Source organism: Diabrotica undecimpunctata, chromosome 3 (assembly GCF_040954645.1).
Source record: "Diabrotica undecimpunctata isolate CICGRU chromosome 3, icDiaUnde3, whole genome shotgun sequence".
Taxonomy (NCBI): Eukaryota; Metazoa; Arthropoda; class Insecta; order Coleoptera; family Chrysomelidae; genus Diabrotica; species Diabrotica undecimpunctata.
In genome coordinates, this window is record NC_092805.1 from 169,352,101 (window position 1) to 169,376,028 (window position 23,928).

At 33.7% G+C, this 23,928-nt stretch overlaps 1 protein-coding gene across 2 annotated transcripts in view; it reads right to left on the minus strand.

Annotated features, from left to right (window-relative positions):
- LOC140436291 (sperm-tail PG-rich repeat-containing protein 2-like) overlaps positions 1 to 23,614 on the minus strand; it is a 187,744-nt gene extending 164,130 nt beyond the window's left edge. For both annotated transcript variants that reach the window (XM_072524997.1, XM_072524996.1), the window contains exons 1-6: positions 23,385 to 23,614; positions 20,896 to 21,002; positions 20,277 to 20,397; positions 15,012 to 15,196; positions 14,396 to 14,620; positions 900 to 1,137 (exon numbers count right to left, since the gene is read on the minus strand). In XM_072524997.1, coding sequence (XP_072381098.1) covers positions 900 to 1,137; positions 14,396 to 14,620; positions 15,012 to 15,196; positions 20,277 to 20,397; positions 20,896 to 21,002; positions 23,385 to 23,484 — 976 coding nt within the window. In that variant the 5' untranslated portion in view covers positions 23,485 to 23,614. The remainder of the gene's footprint in view (positions 1 to 899; positions 1,138 to 14,395; positions 14,621 to 15,011; positions 15,197 to 20,276; positions 20,398 to 20,895; positions 21,003 to 23,384) is intronic.
- Between the last annotated feature and the right edge of the window lie 314 nt (positions 23,615 to 23,928).

A 23,928-nucleotide genomic window follows, 5' to 3' on the forward strand; every position in this document is an offset into this window, starting at 1 on the left:
AACTTCTTTAAAATATTTTCCAAGTGTCTCTGGTTTTTCTTGATTTGTTTTCGTCCATGAGATATCTGGGTTTCTTAATGCTGAGATGTGTTTACTGGGTTGTTTTAATTTCCTGGTGGCTATCCAAAGTGAATAATCAGTATCTACAGTTGGTGTTAAAGTTAGAAGATAATTTTTAACGTTTAAGGAGTTTTTGTGCTGTACTGTTGTAGTTTTTAGTTGTTTTGCGCTTCTATTGTAATTTATTTTATCTTGCTGCTTGATAAGACTGTTTCTGTTATTCTGTATAGCCTTACATTCTGTAGTGGTATTCCAGGCAGCTTCTTGGATGAGTGTAGTAAATTCGTATAATATTCAGGTAACCCTCTACAAAGCCTTTGTTTACAAAGACATCTAGACTGACAGGAAGTTTACTGAGGTCAGTGGGTTAGTAAAAAGGTGTGGAACTAGACAAGTGTTTGAGCTGTAGTGTAGCTGTAGCTGAAGCTGACTTGAAACAGGATTCTACCTCTTACATGTTTTGCATTATAGTCAGCACTGACAAGAAATCTATTAACTAGTGAACTATGATTCTTTATACGGTGGATAGTTTGGTGGAAAATTTGCTCCAAATATTGCTATTGGTCCAAGCCAAACTGAGAAACTGAGAATTAAGATGCTGATATAATGGCTGTTAATCCATACTAGAGAATATTATAAGAATAGGAAAAACACACTCCTTTTTTTCTGTGCGAGTAGAACAACTAGATAATATTTATTCTTGATTTAAAATTGGCAAAGATTCTTTCGTAATAATATTTATACACGACAGTTCGTTATAGTATAATAAAAGGAAAAATGAAAGGAAATGTAGGCAATTTTAAAAAATAAACAAAGAAGAGACTATCTAAAAAACCTACCGGGTGTAACAGCAGTTTTCTTGCGAGAAAACCGTGAACTAGCCATTCCAAAAGGGACTTTTAATTTCGATATAGAGTATTTCCTTGGAGAAAATTGGTACGCTGTGGCAGAAGGTGTATTTGAATATTCGTACTTAAATCTTTTGCTTCTGCTTAAAAATGCCGTTGACTTAAGAGGAGGGCAAATTCTGCAAGTATCTCCGTTGTCGATGTTGTATGTGCCGGGTGCAGGATAGTTCTGGAAGGTAGTGTTAAAAATTTGGATGATGAAACAGTATTAAATTAAGAAGAAAATACACTTATAAATACAGAATACAAATACAAACTACACACAGGTATATACAGGGTATTCCAATTTACAACAGCGATAAAAATTGCATAGGTTAATTTTTAGGTTTCGTTTTCGACTACATCTTATGTAATATGAATATAGTGTAATATAAAAATAAAAAGATTAACAAAAATTAAAAAAAGTAAACTTGATCTGGGTTTCGAACCCAGGTTCATAGTTTCATAGATCACAGGACTGCAAGAAGTCTTTATGAATAGTGTAACACTCAATGAACCACACACTACTAGGGAGAAGGAGATGTTTTAGAGGTTTTAGATAATAGGCGATGTTTTTAGGTAATTAGTGAAAACGGTAAGAAGCGTATAAACAAAAATTGAAAAGTATTAAGATACAGGTTCTTTCCAAACCGATGGAAGGAAGCCCCAAGACTGGTAAAAATAACATATTTCTGCAAAACTACAGGCAAATTATCTTACTTCTAGCAGTCAGTATGTCAGCAACATAGCAAAGAGAGTACTCTGTATAATCACTGAAGCACAATTCGGTTTCAGAGCTCAACAGTCCAGCAAACTATAAGTACTCAGACTTACAGAGTACACAGCAGATGGATTTAATGACAATCAATACACAGGAGCGCTCTCCCTGAATGTAATCAAAGCCTTCGACAGAGTATAGCATACGGGATTAAAATCCAAAATGATCAAATATGGATACCGCGTGCCATGACGAGACTCATCACCTCGTACTTAGGCGACCGGAGGTTCAGGGTCCAGATAGGACAAGTTCTGTCTGAACAAGGAACCCTGGAAGCTGGAAAACTACTGAGGGTGGTCTTATCACCCCTTTTGTATAGCATATACACAGCAGACATTCCAAGAATACCAGGGCAGTACTCAGCCTTTACGCAAACGACACTCTAATAACGGCAAAATACAAGAACCTAAATATAAACATCAAAAACATTGAGGCATTCGAGATTCGAGATGTGGTGTTACAGGAGAATGTGGAAAATACCATGGACAGAAAGAGTAACAAATCAAGATGTTCTGCTGAAGATGGGGAAGGAATGCGAAGTCATAAAAACCATACAAACGAAAAAACTGGAATATCTGGGCCACATAATGAGAGGAGAAAAGTACTCTCTGCTTAGACTCATAATCCAAGGAAAAATCTCGGGAAAGAGAAATGTGGGACGTAGGAGGATTTCCTGGTTGCAAAATTTAAGGGAGTGGTATGGGTGCAGTTCAATACAGTTGTTCAGAGCTGCAGCCAACAAAGTGAAGATTGCTGTGATGGTAGCCAACCTCCGATAGGAGACGGTACTGCAAGAAGAAGAAGACAGGAACCTGGATCTAGCTGTAAGGAACTTACGGATGCCACTGGATACAATAGAAGAATGGAGTATCAAATGGAAAATAGCCATAAATCCAGAGAAGACACAGGCAGTAATATCCCATCACATGGACAGACAGACCCATCATATGGACAAATGTAGCTAAATATTTAGTCACAATAGATCAATGTCTAACATTTACACCACACGTTAATGCGACAGTCCAAGGAACAGACATGACCAGAGCCACAATCAGAGATAGAAAATAGAAGCAAATTAACAGTGAAAACCAAATTAAAACTCATAAACAGCATCATAATACCCATAATAATAATGCATCTCTCGCATGACACACACGCAACACAAACAAAAAGAAGATACTAGCTTAGCTGCCTACAACAAATGCTTGATAAAAGCCAAAAAAGTCCCCAGATACGTAGCTAAGCGCTTCCTATTGAGAGATTTGAAGCAAGTTAGAGTACTGGAGAATATAAAAGAAAAACCCAAAGAAAAGTTCGCCGAGCTAGAAGACCACCCAAACCAGATCTGAGACAGATGTTAGGGTATAATGTGTTCCATAGATGGATGACCTAAACAACAAATCTTAGCGAACATTTAAAGAATTCTAGATAATATTGTATTCTATCAGAAGAAACCACCATGAACATTTCAAGGTATCACGCATAAACTAATCGGTATTTCATTTCAGACATCCCTTTACAAAAATAAATAAATAAACGGGCAATAGGGCCCCACACTCTCAAGTAGCGAAAACTCTAGCCCTTTACGCTATCCTGCATTATTCGGGGTAGGATATCATGCGAGACTTGTTGTACCCTGGACTTCCACATGACAAGCATTTTGACGATTGAAGCCTTCATAGTGCATCAACGTGATATGGGGAGAAGGTTGGAGGACGGTCTGAAGCATTGGGGCTGAGTGGAATGGTCCCTGATTTACCCGGATCAATCCCTCTCATTCTAATGAATTGCATAACCGAATGTCATTTTAGGGGTGTGCAAGTCTCATCAGACTGGTTCATTTGTAATGCTTGCTTGCTTGCAAAAATTGAAAAAAGAAAGGAAAAGTGCAATTGTTTACAAAAAACAGACGTTCACTTTTTTATATATTTAACTCAAAAAAACAATGGAATGCTCATAATACAAAAAGAAAAACTACATAGATGGACCGACGTAAATTCCAAAGAAGAAACGAAAATTCATAACAAGGTGTAAACAGAGCAAAAATAATAATCAAAAAATATATGATTCAATAACAGGAATGGACAAAAAATAGATGAGATTGACGCAGTACAAAGAAAGATGAAAGCCATTAACAGATAGGTTATTTCCTTAAGTTCCGTAAATTGACAAAAGCCTATCTATCTGAAAGACCTTATTATTGTATATCAGTGGAAGAATTTCTTAACGAATAATTAAGAAATTACAGTACGCTTAGGTACAAGCAACAAAGTATTTTTATATACGTGTGTCCGTAAAGTATGCATAAATTCGATATTTCCTAAATGAAAAGCCTTTTTAACCCTTAAATGCCCGTGATATGAAAATAACCATAAATGCCCATGTGGGGTCTCCTAGGGACCCCACTAAAATTTTCAATTTAGTAACGTCATTTAGCACTGACTAAAAGGAAAACACGGTTAAAAATAATTTTAAGCATATTTGAATAATTTTTATTTATTTTTCATACAAAATTAACGGCTTTTCTAGAAACAAATTATTTTCAATTCGAACAAAATTAAAATTAAATAATAATATAAGCATATAACTTTTAGTTGCAATTTTTACATACAATAGTTTTTTCTTCTTTTCTGTGCACCTGGCATATAATTTTTTTGCAAAAAGAGCAAACGGTATTCACTTTTCTGTCACAGTTTCGCGGACACTGGTAACAACTAGCACGTTTCTTAGCTGAATGGACGGATTGAGTTGCAACTTCGGTAGTTGGGTTTACCATTGGTATGCCACAATCTTTTAGAGCAGATTTTACATAGGCTTTATGTTTTATATATTTCGCTCTTTTTTCCATGTTGTTTCGAGCAAGCTCAGCCCCTAATTGTAACAGGAAAATACGTCTTCGTGAAAAATTATTTTTCTTCCAATCAGGATTTTTTTCAATGTATAAAATATAGGCATTTAGTGCACATATGTCTATAATATTCATAAAGAGCCTGAATGGCCAACGAGCAGTTCTTCTTTTACAGGAATATTCCCTAATCAGTTTGTCGGCATTATCAACACCACCCTTGGTATTATTATAGTCTAAAATCATCAAGGGTTTGTTTTGAGAGTCTTGACAAATTATATCACTATCGTGTTGACTTGAAAGAAGATGTACCATCCTGTGTATTTTAGGTATGTACGAAACCATAGCTAATTCTTTAGTAAAAGCAAATATTGATGACTCCGCAGGTCTTTTTGTCAAACTTAGTTGTGGTGGTGTATCAGGTTTATTTTTGCGGACGGTCCCAAGTAAAGTAAGGTTTTTAGATAAAAGATATTGAGCAAGAGGAACACTGGTAAAAAAGTTGTCAGTTGTAATTCCTCTCCAACTGCCATGATATGGTTCCACCAGATCTTTCACAACACGAAATCCCTGATTTTTCTCTATTCTACCACCTGGTAGTTTTCCAAGGTACACCTGAAGTTTTGATAAATAAGATGTTTTAACATCCGCGGCAGCCCAAATTTTTATCCCATAGCGGCAAGGTTTTGATTTTATATATTGTCTAAAAGGACACTTTCCTCTAAAACTCACTAACTGTTCGTCAACGGTTATATGTTCGTATGGTTCAAAGGCTTTGTCACAGTTAGAGACGAACATGTCCCAAATTACTCGTATCGCCGCTAACTTATCCTGTTCCTTCCGCTCCACCCTGGTCACTTTGTCATCAAACCTCAAGAAACTCGATAATTCTTCAAATCGGTTCCTAGCGAATGCGGCTGTAAAAAATGACCGGCGTATTGAGGTGTCTGTAGACCATATCTCTCGTGTCGATTCTTTCCCATACCTTAAAGCACCAGCTTTGATAAGTGCTCCTAAAAAGCTATCCAGTTCATTGTTGGTAAGTACCGTCCACTCTTTTTTGTTATTCGGATGTTTTTCGTTCCACTCTTGATAACGCCTAACAGCTTCTTCATTAGTATGAAGGCATATGACATTCTTCATCTCTTCGGTCAAAAATAAATTGAAATAGTCTAAAAACGTGTTGGAATTTTTACTATAGTTTGTTAAGCCTGGATGTACATTTATAATATTTTTTTGTTGCCTCTTGGATCTCACGAAAGGTAGGCTATTCCACTGCATTCCAGATTTGGATGTATATGTTGGACCACTAACCTCACTAATATTATCGTCCACTTCGGTAGCTTCTGCATCTGATTCCTCGTCACTGTTGACTTCTAAATTGTCCTCAGTTTCCGAAACATTTTCCTCAAAAACATCTTGCTCTTCGCTATCTGATTCGTCGGTAATCTCATAGTCGAAATCGGAGTCTGATATCCCTTCTTCTATATTTCGGATAATTTTTTCATGTTCTTGGTCGCTTATTGTCATTTTCATTCTCTTACGGTCCATTTTTCAATGTAAACTGACGAAAAATGTTAAAAATAATAAAAATATTCTGGTGCCTCTAAATGCCCAATCGGGGTCACAGCGAGACCCCACTTATCTAAATCTCTCTTACAGACCACTGCACATCACGAATGTTCGTGGTATACTAACAGAAAACGTAGGAGACACGTCCACACAAATACCTGATTGCGCGGTTGCCAAATGTTTCAAATAAAGATATTATAGCCAAAAATGTATGTCTGGGGTCCCATAGTGACCCCGATTGGGCATTTAAGGGTTAAAAAAATCTAAAACACGTCGATTTTTAAATTTAATGTTCTACATTTTACAATAAAATTTTTTAGATCGATAAAAATGAGCTGATTCCAAAAAAGTATAATACTGGGGGTCTAACGGATATAATTTGAAAGATATGCGCTTAGAAAATAAATTTTTATTGATTTATAATATTAATAAATTATAAATAAATTATAATAAATAACTTGAAGGTAATCCAGTAATTAATACATGACTTAATCTTAAATGCTTTAATTGTAGCCCTTGTTGTATTTGACAGTAACCCAAACGTTGTACAAATTCTTGTGGAACATTGTTTATGCTTTCTTGAGAAATATTGTTTATTTCTTTACGAATTCTTGTTTTTAAGTCTACTATATTTGCAGGTTTCGTTTTATAAACAACATTCTTTAAATGACCCCACATAAAATAATCCAAAGGATTGAGGTCTGGCGACCTCGCTGGCCATTCAATATATCAACGTCTTCCAATCCACCTGTTCGGAAAAATTTCGTTTAGGTACCTTCGAACATATAAAGCATAATGCGGAGGCTCACCATCCTGTTAAAACCATAAACTTTTATCAAAATCTCCAAGATTAATTGTACTAGGAAATAAATTAACTAAAGTAGGTACGAGATACCCACTTAAAAACTGAAGGTATGCTGGCCCGTTTAAATTACCTTTGAAGTAGTAGGGTCCAATGATTTTATTTCTTACAATGCCAGCCCATACGTTTACCTTTTGCGGGTATTGTGCATGATGTTCCCGCATCCAGTTGGAGTTTTCTTTTGCCCAGTATCTACAATTCTGACGGTTGACCTCGCCATTTAATTTGAATGTAGCCTCATCAGAAAAAATAATATTTTGAACCAAGAGAGGGTTTCGGTGGCTGTTATCCATCATTATTTCGCAAAAGTGTATTCTTTTATCTGGATCATCCTCGTTTAATTCCTGTACAACTGTGCATTTTACTTACTTTACTTACTTTTACGTACTTTGTGTACCGTTGTTTTGCAAACATCGAGATCACTACTAACCTTACGAACAGAAGTGTGCGCATCTTCTTCAAAAGCAAGTAGAACATCTAATGTTGTAACATAACTTACAGAGGGACGACCTGATTTGCGTGCATTTTCAACCGTACCAGTTTCTCGAAATTTCTTTTCAATCTTACTTACTGCTGACTGCGTGATGGGTATTTCTGGATATCTATCATTAAATAAATTACACACTTCCATCTGAGTTCGCGATTTGTCTCCATACCCAATCATCTTGAGCATTTCAATTCTTTGCTTTACACTCAAATTCATTTCTACCTAAAATTAATTCTAAGCAAGAATACAAAACATTCACGAATTAATACAATTATTGTACTACTTAATTGTTATTGAACGTTACTAAAAATAATTACAGTTTACCAAAAACTAGAAGTAGGCTACTTTTTTGCAATTGATAATAAATAATTTATTTTCTAAGCGCATATCTTTCAAATTATATCTATTAGACCCGACTATTATACTTTTTTGAAATCAGCTCAGTTTTATCGATCTAAAAATGTCCTAAAATACAGGGTGTTACATTTAAAAAAGAGCCGATGACGTCATCATTGTAATGTGTATCACCTTGTATAATGAAATTATATTGTAAAATGTAGAACATTAAATTTAAAAATCGATGTGTTTTAGAGTTTTTTAAAAAGGCTTTTCATTTAGGAATTATCGAATGTATTCCATACTTTACCGACACACTGTATATTTAGGTATCATATGCAGCAGTGGAAAGTTTCCAACGTAGTTTTGAGGTTCGAATCGATTTGTAAATGCCCCTTTGTCCGCTTCTTGTCGATCGACGATGATAGGTATAATAAAAGGTTGAAGTTGTGGAGTAAAAGTGTTGATGATTTATTGATTTATTGGCAGCTACTGGTAATTACACAATATGATGTTCGTTAGGTAACTACTTATGATTGACTGTAGTAGACTGCGCTCACATGAGCTCAAATCCCCAATTTATAATCTCACAAATATTTCATACCTAAGCGCAGAGGTTATTGCTTCCTATCATACCATACCAATAAACTTTGCTTACATTACAATTTAATGTAGACCATCATTGCAACACTTAGGAAGTTCAATTAGAAACTATATTATTCGGCAATTTATTTTGTTGTAGTGTCATCGAATGCCATAGTCTGTGGACTAGTGCGCATTTCTCTTGACCTGGAAATCCCTATTTATTGCTCGAACAGCGCGTATAAATATTGGCGATTTTCAGGTCAGCCAGGTCAGTTCCTCACGGGCTCTCCAAGAGCTTAGTGCTCTCGGGGCTCTGCTTCCTGCATTTATTTTCCATACTCTGTGGCTGAGAATTGTTTCAACTTAACTTTTTGTGTTTTTTATTTCGACGAAGAAATTGTCGTGTAAGAAATATCTTGTCGAAGATAAATATTTTCCAAGTCCATAACCCGAAAATGGACTTAAGTAGAGGAGCTCTCGACAGTATATTCGAAGCCCTCTACAGAGCACCCGGGGATATCAGAAGGTGGTAAGACCCGTAATTGTTCCCCCGAGGTGACAGTAGGTAAATGAACTAATTATTAAAATATTATACGATATGGTTTTACAATGTCACTTATACACGGTAAAACTATAATAGATTAAGAAGTTAAGAATAATGTGAGATTACAAATTAAGGGGTTAATTTGTGATTGAACAAGCAGCTTAATCTTATTCGTAAACTAGTTGGTAAGGTTTTATTATGCAATTTGCAATTTACAGAAATTTTGCAATGGATTGCATATTTTATTATGTTTTATTCTGTGATATTGACAATTTATGTAATTTTTAGTAAATTTTAATTGTTATTGTTATTATTTTTTTTTTACTTTTGTAAGCTTTGTCCATAAAATTGTACAATTTTCAGTAACAATAAAGCATATTTCTATTATATTGATATATTCATCTAAGTGTCAACGAATAAATGGTGAGAAGGAGATACGCATCATAGCAAAAAATTGTTATTTTTCACTTTTATTACATTTGAATGGAATTTAACTTCTTGTATTCCCAAAATATTCCCAAAACAAAAACCGACTAATGAATAAAAATTAGATAAATTAAGACGAAAGCCAAAATGATTAACCCAATTTCTTCGGGCATGCATTAAATAAATCGCTTTTTAGTGTAATTTACCGATTAAATTAAGACCGAAATCCCTCAAGAGTGTCTCCTTGTCTCTCCGAGGCAAATATTTCAAGTAATTTAGACTTCCTCTCACTTTCGCTGACAATTATCGGACGGTTTATTCCCTGCATATCTGAAATATGTCACATAATTCATGTTAATTATGTCACTGGAGCTGAAGAATGACAAAATTTCTATATAGAAATATACCGGGGGCGCAAGAATGTTTTTTGATGCAAGACATAGCGTGAAATCTTCCATACTTATATAAAATCTTATTTATATATAATAAAATAGTTAATTAAAGTTTTACAGATTTTCTACCAATAGTTTTCGATTTCTAAAGAAAATAATTTACCGTTGTATGGTTGTATAAAATGTGTATATTTTAAAAAGATTGAAAGTATCAAGCGTTTCTTAGCCTTTATTCGTATGCGGCTTTTCCTAATTAGATTAATCCATTTTTTTTATCATTTGAATATCAATCGCTTTCAATGTGTCTTGCCTAAACGTCTTCCATTAAATCTTATTTAAACTACCTCTCCCACTGTAAAAAAATTGTAAATGTAGGCTTTTGTGGTAAGCACCAATTTAACAAGAATATTGAGTTAACTAATCTAGTGGCTAATGTGACAAAATTAAAGAGATGTGAAGACAATGGAATATTTATGAGAACTAGTGCAGCTTGACTATTACGTCTGTAATTGTAAACATGAGCATGTTTACATGCTCATGTAAATTGGAGCTGGAAGGTCAGATAATAGAACAAGTGATGGAGTTTAAATATCAAGGCATCACATTATCTATAGTAGAAACCCTCAATTTAGAAGAGTGATTTCATAGTTTAAACGCCGAATATCCTCAAATTTAAATGTACACAGCGGCCCTCGAAAACTGCCCCTTTTCTTAATTGCAATTTGCTTTTCCGCATAAGAAATTACAGAATATATAAAGTAGTATATTTATTTGTGCTTCTCTATAGTAGACTTGACCAGAATTTGTCGTACAGTGTAGCCAATTCTTGTTCACAAGTAGTAATTATGGTCATACAAAACCTGTATTCTTCCACGCAGCGATTATTACCGTCATAAAAATACAAAAAAACATGATTTTTTCAATCGTAAAAATTAAGCACAAAATTGTAATGAAATAAATTTTATTTATATGTTCCGTTTCGTTACATATTTAAATTTATAAAATAAAAATCAATATTTTAAAACATTATTTTTCAATCGTTTGGCAATGTTGGAATTAGCGAGGAAATTCCGTTTTACAATTCGGACCCAGACATGCCGTAAAACTAGTTTTTATTATTTTTTCGCCGAAGAAATGGTTTATCTACATTGGCGTTTCTATGGGTAGTGCATTTTGTGAGTATATTTTATGTGATAAGTTTGTAAACTTATTGTTGTCAATACTGTTTTAACAATACTGGATTGTAGTATTGATAAAATGTTATTGATAATAAGAGTGTTATAGTTTGTCGTTTTATAGTAAATTTTTAGTTATATTCTTATACAGAATTGTTGAAATCATTGTATATATAGTATATACACAGATTATTGAAATGCAAAGGACGAAAAGCCGAGTTGTTCCAAGAGAAGACAGCAAAATTCTGATGTTGATTCCAAAAATGAAAAGCCGCAAAAAAAACGGAAAATGTTAACGTCCGAAGAGAAGGTAATGATACGAATTGTTTATGAAGGAATTGTCGGCAGAAAAATGGCATTGAATGTTAGCCAAGCGGTCGACATTTGTAGCAGTTTAACAAAAGTATCCGTTAGCTGTATTTATCGTGTACTTAAAAATACATCGGAAAATAAAAAGCAAGAAAAAGGTAAAACTAGAGGTAGGAAAAGCATTGTTTTCGATGATGAGACAAGGAATATTATACGTCGAAAAATTCATTCATTTTATTTTCGGAGTGAAATTCCAACACTGAGAAAAAATTTCTCAAGAGCTCGAAAACGATGACTCTTTACACAAGATATCTCGTAGGGTCTTAATTAGAACCATGCGCGAAATGAACTTTCGATATGTAAAACGCAACAGAAAAAGTATGCTATTAGAAAAAAATGAAATTATTCTGTGGAGAAGAAAATATTTAGAAGAAATACGAAAAATTCGCAGCACTGGACGCAAAATATATTATTTGGATGAAACCTGGATTAACGAAAGTCATACAGTTAGAAAAGTTTGGCAAGATTTAAATGTCAAAAGTAAACGCGAAGCATTTATAGAAGGCTGGTCTACAGGATTAAAAGCTCAATCAGGAAAGGGACGGCGTTTAATCATCACCCATATAGGAAGTGATACAGGGTTCCTTGATGATGGTTTGCTTTAATTTGAGTCGAAAAAAACAGGTGATTATCACAAAGAAATGACTTCCGAAGTATTTGAGCGCTGGTTTAAGAGAATCTTACCAAAATTGGAATGTGGGTCTGTGGTTGTTATGGACAATGGGCCATATCATAGCCGCAGACTAGAACAATTACCGACGACGGCATGGCGGAAAGGGAGAATTCAAGAATGGCTTACAGAAAAGGGGATTGCATACGAAGAATCAATGCTCAAAATTCAACTACTTGACATTGCACGGTTAAGGAAAAGTGAATATCTTAAATATGTTGTGGATGAAACTGCAAAAGATTATGGTGTCAAAGTTCTACGTCTACCACCTTATCATTGCGAACTTAATCCCATTGAACTTATCTGGGCGCAAGTGAAAGGAAAAGTAGCACGCAATAACAAAACGCTCAAATTAAACGAAGTTAAGGAACTTTTGATTCAAGCAATCCTCCATGTAACTCCAGAGAAATGGGCTAAATGTATAGGCCACATAATTAAAGAAGAATATCGTATGTGGGCACTTGACACTCATGTCAAAGTTTTACTAGAGCCAATTATAATTACACTAGGTGAAGATAATGACAGCGATAGCAGCACTGCATCTTCAGATTTAGACAGCGAATAATATTTTCTAATAGTTTAGTAGGAACATCAGCATAAAAAAAACCAAAAACAAAAAAAAAAACGAGAAGAACATAGTAAGTGTGTATAGTGTTTGTGTTTAAATAGAATAGTACAATGTTTTGTTACATCCAAAATTATTTTTATTTTGTTTTTATAGAATTTTATTTTGTTTTATAGGATTTTATTTTGTTTTGTTTTATACTGTTTAAGTGTTTTGTTTATTTTATTTAATGGGACAATATGGCTCTTGGCGAACACCTATTTAAAAAAAAGTGACGCGCCACAAGACATACCTCTCGGGTGGTGTGGAAACTGTCTTAAAATTTGTTTTTAAAAAAATTTATTGTGTAACTCTTTAAGGACGGGTCACGTCAAAAGACGTTTTAGCGTAACTTCCGCGACAGCCTGGTAGCATCAGTAAGCTTTCTGCAAAATTACTTATTTTTTATAGCTTTTTGTTTGTGGCATTCTATATTTTTAGGAGACTTATGGAATAAGCCACAAAATATTTATTTATAGGTTTAATTTACTGATTTTTCGATCTCTATATAAAGACATCGTTTTCAAATATACAAGTGATAGTAATATTTATTTTTCTATGGCTTTTTGCTTGCCGTTCTGTATATTTAGAAATAATGTTGGGAATAAGTAACAATATATTTAATTGAAATGTTTAATTTACTAACGTTTCGATCTCTATATAAAGATATCGTTTTCAAATATACAAATGATAGCAATATTTATTTTTCTGTGGCTTTTTGCTTGTGGCATTCCGTATTTTTAGGGAGAATGTTGGAAATAAGCATCTAAATAATACATCTATTTACATGTTTATTTTACTGACGTTTCGATCTCTATTACAGAGACCGTTTTTAAAGTTAAGAAAAAAAAAAGAAAATAATATAAGAATATATAAATATATAATAAACAAATAAAATAAATATAACTATAATTTATATCTTTGAAAACGGTCTTTGGATATAGAGATGGAAACTTCAGTAAAAACCTGCAGATAAATATATTGTGGCCTATTTTGAACAATAATATTTAAACAATATAATATAATTAACGTTGAAATAAAAGTGAGTGTACGCCACTGGATTTTCATACGTCTTTCCCCACTTCTACGCCTTCAAACGATGACTCACTCTCCCAAATAGTGAAATTAGAGTTTAGCTACGGAAAGCTCGAAACCGAAGTGGAAGACCAAGTGAATAGAGCAAACACAGCCGCAAGCTGCCTAAATGAAACAATATGAAGAAATAAAAATATCGGGAAAGAAACGAAAGGCAGAATTTACAAAACAGTCATCAAACCAATAATGACTTACGAGGCAGAAACAAGACCTGACACAAAGAGGACAAAAAGGATGTCAGAAACAGCCGAGATGAAAACACTTTGAAGATGAAACATAAAAATTGTTGATAAGACACTCTGGGACAGAGCTAGAAATAGAGATATACTAGGTAGATGCAAGGTGGAGAACATCAGGAACTGGGTAAAAAATAGAAGAGTAGAATGGAACGATCATATTATAAGCCGAATGACAACAAATAAAGAGGGCAAGAGACGGTTCCCCAATAGGAAGACGATCAGTAGGAAGACCACAAAAACGATGGAACGATAACTTACTGGAGGCACATTGAAAACAGACAGACTCATGCTTACATAAAAAGAAGAAGCAGAAAAAAAGGAAATATTCGATATGCAATTGAATACCCGTAAATAAAAACTGTTTAAAATATTGACTTTCTTTATTACCGTCTAGTTCTTTTTTAAGACCGTAAACGTAAAACTGTATTTGATTAAATTAAGAAAAATCTACTAAAACTTAACTACTTACATTATTTCTAGTGATCATTTCTTGTTTGTCCATATACCGAGGAAGGAAAGTATATAGTCGCGCCATCTCGCGGAAATCCTCGTCCTCTTGGTTTCGCCGACACGTAGGTATCGTTATACAATAGTCGGCCGGTCCAGGAAGGTTCGTGTCTATTTTGTAGGAATCTCTTTTTGTCTTGCTGCAACGCCAATCGATGCCTCTGTATTGCTTTTCGTAACGCGATTTCTGAAAAATATTCTAGTGTACACGGTGCTCAAAAAGTTATGTCCATAAGCCCGTATGTTTCGGGTTAGTAAAATATAAAAATCAAATTAAATGATTATTAACTAACTACAGCGAATTCTTTCTTAAAGGACGCATCTTTTATATGGACAGTTTATAAAACAAAAATCATTCAGATGTATCGAAATTTCAGTTTCATATGAAAATAAGTCAAAATTTACAGTTTTTGGAAAATCGCCATCAATGATTTTATAGGTGTGTTAAAAATCACCATTAAATGATCAAAATTTTCTTTCTTTGCGATATCATTTACACAGATTATGCGGAACGACTGGAGTACGTTCAAAAAAAGAGTCCACTGTATTTACTAGTGATAGTCGATAGAGTATCTTACTTGCACCATGTCATAAAACGCTGGACCCAATGTATTATCGTGATAGGTGGGTGGAAGCGGCGTGACATCTCCAAAAGGATTCATAGAATAACCATTAGCATTACGCTTAGTGGGCACCGAAGGTCCAGATCCAACAACGGTGTAGGGAACTCGACAAACGTATAGTTTTTTTACTTTTTCGTGGTCTACAGCATAATAATATATACGTGTTAATGTATTAAGTTTATAAGTTTAACTTTAATGTTCTAAATTAAGATTATTATCTTAAACATTGAGGATTTATTGTAAACATTTTATCGTAAAAGAAAAAAGCAATTACTATTTAAATGGGAATAAGCCACAATTGAAGTTTAACGTAAGTTTATTGACGTTTCAATTTCCACTTCGGAAATCGTTCTCAAAATACAAACATTAGTAAATTAAACAAATTTTGTTTTTTGTTACTTGGTGAAAAATTAGAAAAATTTTTGAGAGAATTTACATAAACACTTAAAATTACAACAAAATTACATTCAGTTCTCAGGAATCATCACTAATTTCCAATAAATATGAATGTAGAAGAGATAATATATCATAAAAAAAGATAGAGCAAAAATGATCGTAGAACAAAAATAAAAGACTGACTAGAGAAAATGACCATCTACCAGAGAGACAAAAGATTTAAAGAAGATAACAAAAATAAAAAAAGTAACTGCTTACGATAAAAATGTACCCGGCAACAGTCTCATAAATCTCTCTTCTCTTTGTCAACCATTTTCCATCTACTCCTGAATGTAGGTCTCCCCCAATTGCTTCCATCTTGCTCTGTCTTGCGCCAATCTAATCCACTCTTGGCCTGCCACTGCTTTTATGTCATCTATCCATCTTTTTTGAGGTCTTCCCATGCTTCTTGTTGTCGTCCTTGGTCTCCATTCTAGAATTCTCCATGTCCACCTGTTGTCATTATATCGGGCTACGTGACCTTCATTTTTGTAACTTCTTCCACAATATCCCTAATCTTCGTTCTACGTCTTATCTCGGTGTTCCTATTCTTGTCTCTCAGTGATAGTTCAAGCATGATTCGTTCCATTGCTCTTTGCGTTGTTTCTAATTTTTTAGCAGATTTTTTGGTAAGGGCTACTGTCTCCAAGCCGTAGGTACAAACTGGCAGTATGCATGTGTTATACACCTTTTTCTTTAAGTTTACAGGAATTGAGGTGTTTTTCAAGATATATGCTAGTTTGTCGAAAGCGCCCCATGCCAGTTGTGTTCTTTTTTTAATTTCAGCATCTTGACTTGGTTTTCCCAGTTTGATGACATGACCTAGATATACATAATGTTCAACATTTTCTATGGTATGATTTTGTATTGTTATATGTGTCTGGTCTCAGCTCAGTATTTTTGTTTTTTTTTGTGGTTCATGTGCGAATCTCAAGTGGTTTAAGTATGATCCGTCGACGTTGATACCCTTATTGTTCCATTCTAGTTTCTTAAAAATGTCTTCTAGAGCAAGGGTAAATAGTTTGGGAGAGACGGTGTCTCCTTGTCTTACTCCCCGTTGTAGTTTTATGAGATTAGTTTTTGTGCTTTCGTCCAGCTTTATCTGCATAGTGGCATTTTCATATATGTTTTTAATTATGAAAATCGACGAACGCAATATGAATTGGAACATTATACTCGGTGCATGTTTCTATCAATGTTCTTACGGTGTTCAAGTGGTCTATGATACTAAAATCTTTTCTGAATCCAGCCTGCTCGATAGGTTGAAAGAAATCGGGCTTATGTGGTAGGCGGTTGGTTATGATTTTAATTAGTAATTTATACAGATGTGATAGCAAGTATATTGGTCGGTAATTCTGGATGTTTGCTTTGACTCCTTTTTTGAATAGTAGAATTACTTCGGAGTTTTATCATTTTTGAGGAATCTTTTCTTCATCAATTACTTTATTAAATAAAATATTTAATACCTGGTCCATTTTTCTGCCACCAATTTTCAACATTTCAACTGTAATTTTATCCTCTCCTGGACATTTATTCGTTTTTAGTTGATTTAGTGCCATTCTTATTTCATGGTCGGTTACGTCCGGTACATCTGATGAGCCGGTGTTAATTATTGTTTGTTCAGTACGTCGTTGTTGTGGTTGTGTATTTACCGAGTATAATTTAGTGTAGAATTTTTCAATTGCCTCGCTTATTTCCTTTCTGTCTCATACGGTGACGTTTTTCTCATTTTTTATTTCTATGATTTTTGTTATGCCGCTTGAGTTTTTTGCTTTCAGTACTTTCACATTGCACTTATCTTCTAGTATTATATATTTTATTAAATTGTTAGTATAGTTTCTATGATCGTTCCTAATTTCTTTCTTCATGTTTTTGTTTAAACTTTTCAAGCTGTCTGAAGTTCGATCTGTTTTGTTTCGTCTTTCTTGGAGTAGTTTAATTGTATTAGGTTGGAGTTTAGATGTTTTGGCTGTTTTCGTGTTTGAGCATATTTTCTTAACCGATGTTGTTACAGTTACTTTTATTTTATTGGCTAGTCCGTTTATATCCATTTGTTTTAGTGTCTCTATTGATTTTAATCTTGTGCTTAGCTCTTTTTGGTATTCCGTTAGTTTTTGAAAAAGGACTTCGGTGTTTGTAAATCATTCTCGTTTAATAAGTTTGTTTCGTTCTACTCTCGTCTGTATTTTAATATTCGCTCTAACCAATCTATGATCACTCCCGGTATAGAATTTGTTTAGTGAGAGTATGTAGTCTATTCCGTTCTTAGTTTTCTTGTCTGGGCTGATCCATGTCCATTTATGTTGTTTAGATTGTTTAAAGAAAGTGTTGAGACAAAATAAATTTTCGCTGTTTAAGTAGTTGTGCAACATCTCACCCCTTTCGTTCCTGTTGTTCAGCCCAAAGCGACCGATATATTGTGTGTCGCCCTCTTCTTTTGTTCCAATTTTCACATTAAAATTTCTTGCGATTATTACGAAGTGTGATTTTTCTTGGTTCTTTGCTGTTGTCAGATCCTCGTAAAATATTTTAGCTTCCTCGCCTGTTGAAATTCCTGTCGGTGCATATCCATGTATTATCTGTAAGCTGTATCTGTTGTTCAAAGCGATGACAAGATATATGACTCTGCTTGATAATGCACAGAACTTCGTTACTTTATAGGGATCTCGTTTGTTTATTAGGATCGCCTATCTGATGATTTTCTACGGAGTCTTTCTGGTATAGATGGTGACCAGATTTTAAGAAGGTACATGCTTCTCCTGGTAAGCGAGTTTCGCACAGAATCCATGAGGCTGACTGATTGTTCAATGTGAGATTCTGAGTGTATAACCCTACTCTGGGGTAATTTCGTATTGATACTCGTCTCATAGATGACTACAAAATAATTCCATGATCTACAATAACACCATGTTCATGAATCTTCTTCTTAAAGTGCCCTCTCCTCAATGGAGGTTGGCTACTACAATTTTAAACTTTTCTCTATCTTCAGCTGTTCTTATTAGCTGTTCAAAATTTAGCCCTGTCCATTGTCGGATGTTTCTGAGCCACGATAGTCTTTTCGGCCTCTCTTTCCCTCGATTTTTCCTTTCACTATAAGTTGGGCATATTGGTACTTATTATTTCTCAGTATGTGGCCTAGGTATGATGTTTTTCTAACTTTTACTGTGTTAAAAAGTTCTCTTTCCTTGCCTGTTCTATGCAGCACTTCTTCGTTTGAGGTATGCGATGTCCATGAAATTTTGAGTATTCTCCGGTAGATCCACATTTCAAAGGCCTCCAATTTATTTACGGTTGGGTTGGTTAGTTGGTCATAAATATATATATATATATATATATATGATGTTTTAAGGGTCCACGTTTCAACTGCATATAGAAGAGTCGACCAGACATAGCATTCTGATAAACGTAGTCGAATTTCGAGTTTTATTCGAGAATCACAAAGCAGTTTTTTTTATTTTTTCGAAAGATTTTCTGGCCTGTTCTATTCTCGAACTTATTTCTAGATCAGGATTTAGGCTGCTATCGATCCAACATCCCAGGTACTTAAATCTGCAGACCTGTTCTAAAATGTGCCCATTTATTGTGCAAGGTTGAGGTACGTTTTGGTTTTTTCGGATTGACATCACTTTGGTTTTTTTAATGTTTATTTTCATACCAAATTGCTCACAGGTTCATGAATACATAAACATATATATATATATATATATATATATATATATATATATATATATATATATATATATATATATATATATAATTATTTACACTTTTATTTTATTTTTTATTTTAGTTTATAATCAAGACATAGTTTGTTATGTAGCTTTCTAAAAAAACTTATGAAGCGAATTGAGCGAATAGTTTGTACAAATTTTCTATAATTGAGCCAACAACAAAAAACTACGATTGATGCTCTGATAGAAACTGTGAACATTGGATCTAGTGAAATTTACTTCCGTAATTCTCTGCGTGGGACAAAAAAACATTACTAATTTTATTGGTATTTGCAACGATCAAGTCGTAAAATCAAGGACCCTGTTGGCTTCATCTGGAATAGCTGCAACTTTATTAGAAGGCCAACGAAATGTACATGCTTTGAAATTACTATTAAATATGCAAATCAATGAAACACCAGCTTGTAACATCGCCAAAAATAGCGGAATGGCGAAGATTTTGCAGGTATGCAATGGAATAAGACTAACTGTGAAATGGCTAATAAATAATGTCATTGAGGCAACGATCAGCAAGGAAAAATACAAATCCCGCGTATAACGATGATTCCAACGGACTGACTACCTTTTTGATTTTAAGCATCTACAATTTTCCGTGAGTTTGCCTTTTGCAATGACGATAAACAAATTACAAGACCAACCGTTGGAAATTTGCCGAAGTACCTTAAAGTTTTGAACGTTGACACATTATTTAATTCTAAGGCAGTACGAAGTACCCTGGTCAGGTAATATATAGGTATATGTATATTATGACACTTATTCTTGCCTTTTGTTAAACGATTGTGCGCTAGCCTAATTTGGTTTATGTAAATTTAAAGATATTTATGTAAACAGGCACGCAATGATTGAAAGTGCCGATTATTTGATTGATGATTTTTTGTTGTTTGTGAACTCACAGAATATAAAAATAAGATAATCTTAATTATCTGATAACAAGTTAATATATTTTACACTAGATTAGAATAAACTTTTCTAAAATGTGGAATAAAGACGCCGACATTTTTTAACATAGGCTTACGATATTTTTGAACCATTTTGGTTAACCATTTAAACTTACCTGCAATTCTATCCGCTTGCGTCATACATTTGACAGGTTTAACGTCGTATGCTTCTGGCCCAGGCGATATGTTGTCGATCTTGGATGTTCTAGAAGCTGTATATTGTGGAGAGCAGCCCAACTAGGAAATACACAAATATTAGTATTATTCACTATTTTTGTACACGAGTCGCACTTTAGCTGATTCCCTTATTCCATTTCTTTTATTTCTTTCTTATACCATATCAGAATTTTTAATCCCTCTAACATCACTAAAAATATTAGTAATTGCGGAGAGATGTTAAATGTTAAACAACAAAAGTAACACACCATGGATAATCAAATACCACCAGAAGAGATAATCCAATTGGAACAGTATATAACTGATCCCTAAACCTAAACCCTCCAATACATGATATTAACAGCTTTAACAATAAAATTACCAAAACAGTCGCAGATGACCAAGATAAATTATGTAGAATGTTTTAGCAACAAGACCTATACGCAATCATGAGTGATATCAAAAAAATGCAAAAAGAAAGCTGGAGAGAAAAATGCTATATGAGATATTTTTCAAACGAAGACTGTTTGATTGGTTGTGTAACCCCAAAAATTCAGTAACTTATTCAAAGCGACTTACCGTTTTATGTTTTGCGTCATCTGGAAGTTGATAGAAGGTACGACAGAACGATGGGTTCAAATATGAAGGCTCTAATTTGGATGAACTTAAAAACGGAACTCGGTTACCTAAAAAATATGTATATAATTGTAATATAAATTTCCACGTAAACTAATTTCGGTTTTGTGTTGGTCCTTTCAATTTAATATCCTTGATAATAATGCTGCTCAATTTTCTTGCAGGTAGAAAAATAATTAATTAAACTGCTTTTTGAAAATATCAACGATAGTGTTTTATTTAAAAAGTTTCTATTAAAAATTCACGGTCAGAATATAACAAACAATATTTATTTATTTCAACGGTAGAAGTATTTACAATAAAATTCAACAAATAGTAAAAAGAAAAGATCCTGTACAATAAACATCAAAACAATAACAAAGAAACAATTAAACAGTAAAAATCTGTACATTAAAACAGATCTAATCACAAAAGTTGAAAAATATCACATATCTAGATTAATAATTAGATTCTTAAGTTGCCTTTTGAAAACATTAATGTTTGGACAGAATGGATCTAATAGGTCATTGCAAGTGCTGAGCATTCTTGACAAGGGAAAATGACGAGCATAATCAGTCCTAATTTAAACAAAAATAACATATCAGCTCTCAACCTGCTATTTTTCAGTGCAGCAATGTTAAATTGAGACATTATTACAGAATAATTTATTAAATAATTTTCAGTATTTCTTATATATATTAATATGTGCTTTAAAAGCTAAAGATCTTAGAAACTTCCGCTGAACGCTCTTTAATCCATCAACGTAGACTTGATGAAATGGGGACCAAAAAACAGAGCAGTATTCAAGACCTGAGCGTACCACAGAGCAATACAATAATTTGAATACAATAGGTGAAAGATCATGACTGTTACGATAAATAAAACCAAGATTACGAAATCCTTTTCCTTAATTTTAAGTAAATGGCTTCTAAATGTCAATGCAGAATCCAATAATACACCCAAATCTCTAATCTCAGTAACTGAATCCAAAAGTTCATCATTAAGAACATATCTATTAGCTATTAGATTATTTATAAGACCAAATGAAATACAAGAACATTTAGTTGGATTTAAGCTTAAACCATTTTGTTTTGACCATAAACATATATTATTTACATCAACTTGCAAGAGATCTCTATCCGATTTATCATGTATACAACTAAATAACTTAAGATCATCAGTAAATAGCAGAAAGTGTGAGTTTTTGATAGCCTTACCAATATCGTTAATGAACAAGTTAAAAAACAAGGGACCAAAATGAGACCTTTGTGAGACACCAGAACAACAATGGAATTCTTCTGAAATATAATTGTTAATACGAACTTGCTGTGTACGTCCCATCAGAAAACTTTGAATCCGATTAACAATGGGGTACCAAAGCCACATACATGAAGTTTGTGGACTAAAAGGTTATGATTAACCTGGTCAAAGGCCTTTGAGAAATCAGCGTAAATGCTGTCGACCTGAATTTTATTCTGAAATACCCAACAAGTATTGTTGGTAATTGACAAGGTTGTTACTGTTGACTTCCCGTTAGAAAATCAATGTTGTTCATCAATAATTATGTTTCTGCGATCTCAGGTGAGATTTATCGATACCAAATGTATCAAGAAGTGTCGGGATTGCTGGTTGAATAGTTATACGTCTATAATTGTTAATACACTCACGATTGCCAGATTTATAGATAGGTGTAAGAAAATTATTTTTCCAATATGCAGTGAAAATATAGATGATGGCAATGAAAAATTGAAAATTTGTTGTAAAGGTTTACAAAGGGAAAAATAGTTCTTAATAAGTGCTGCAGGTATACCATCAGGCCCTGAAGAATATGCAGTTTTTAAACTCATAATTCCGTCGAAAATATCAGTCAGACTAAATTCAGAATCTGGAAATCCACACTATAGTCCAATTCAAAATTAGGTAAATTATACTCGCTATTATTATATGTACCTGAAAAATAACTGGCAAATAGATTGACTATATCTATTACATCCCCACCTTTATTAGACAATACATTAGGATAAACACTAGACTCACGTGTAGCACTAACATACCTCTAAAAAAACGGGGATTAATTGAAATATTTGCTTAATGTTAGGCGTGGGGAGAGATACGAAGTGCTTCAATTGATTACACAAGAGAAGATCCAGGATAAGATAAGCATAGCAGACAGAGGATGTCATGGCTGCATAATTTGAGGAAGTGCTATGGATGCACATCAATAGAATTATTCAGAGCAGCCGTGATGATTGCCAATCTCTGTCGTTTTCGTGATTACTACGGGAATGATACGTGAAGAAGAATAAATCGGCAAGTCGGATGGTAAGAACCGTTAAATTCTTCAAGGTTTCCTGTAGGTCTTTTTTATCTCTTTCACTATAGTTTTTGTTTTTTTTTAGTAGCGTCCGAAACTCGCCATACCTTTTAAAAAAAAAATACTATAGAAAACTTACTGAGCTGTGTTTTACATATGACAGTGTACGTATTTGGTCCAATTAAACCTGAGGTTTGTGATTTCCAGGGAATACCAAATCGGGCGGTTTTGTTATGCATATTTAACAATTCTTTAAAAAATCGTACAAACAAAGTTTGTTATTAGGATAGTACTGGAAATTACTGTTTCGTTCATTAATTTTAAGTATTATTGGTTTTCTTTAAGTATAACCTGACATTGACAATTGGATTAATATAAGACTTAAATAAAATTGTCAAACAGTTTCATTGTCAGAGTATTAATACAATAGTAAGGTCTCGTTCGTATGCGTTCTTTATCAACTACAACGACAGTTAAAAAATCGTTGAAATGAAACAAATAAGTACCCTAGTAATTGTTCACACGCAAGGTTTTTAGAACTAAAATACAACAATTAATGAAAGAAGCCTGGGAACAAGAAATAATGCTAAAAGAATGGAGTGGCTGTATTATCGTGGCAATACATAAAAACGGCAGAAAGGATACATGTGGCAACTACAGGGGAATCTCACTAATCGGTACTA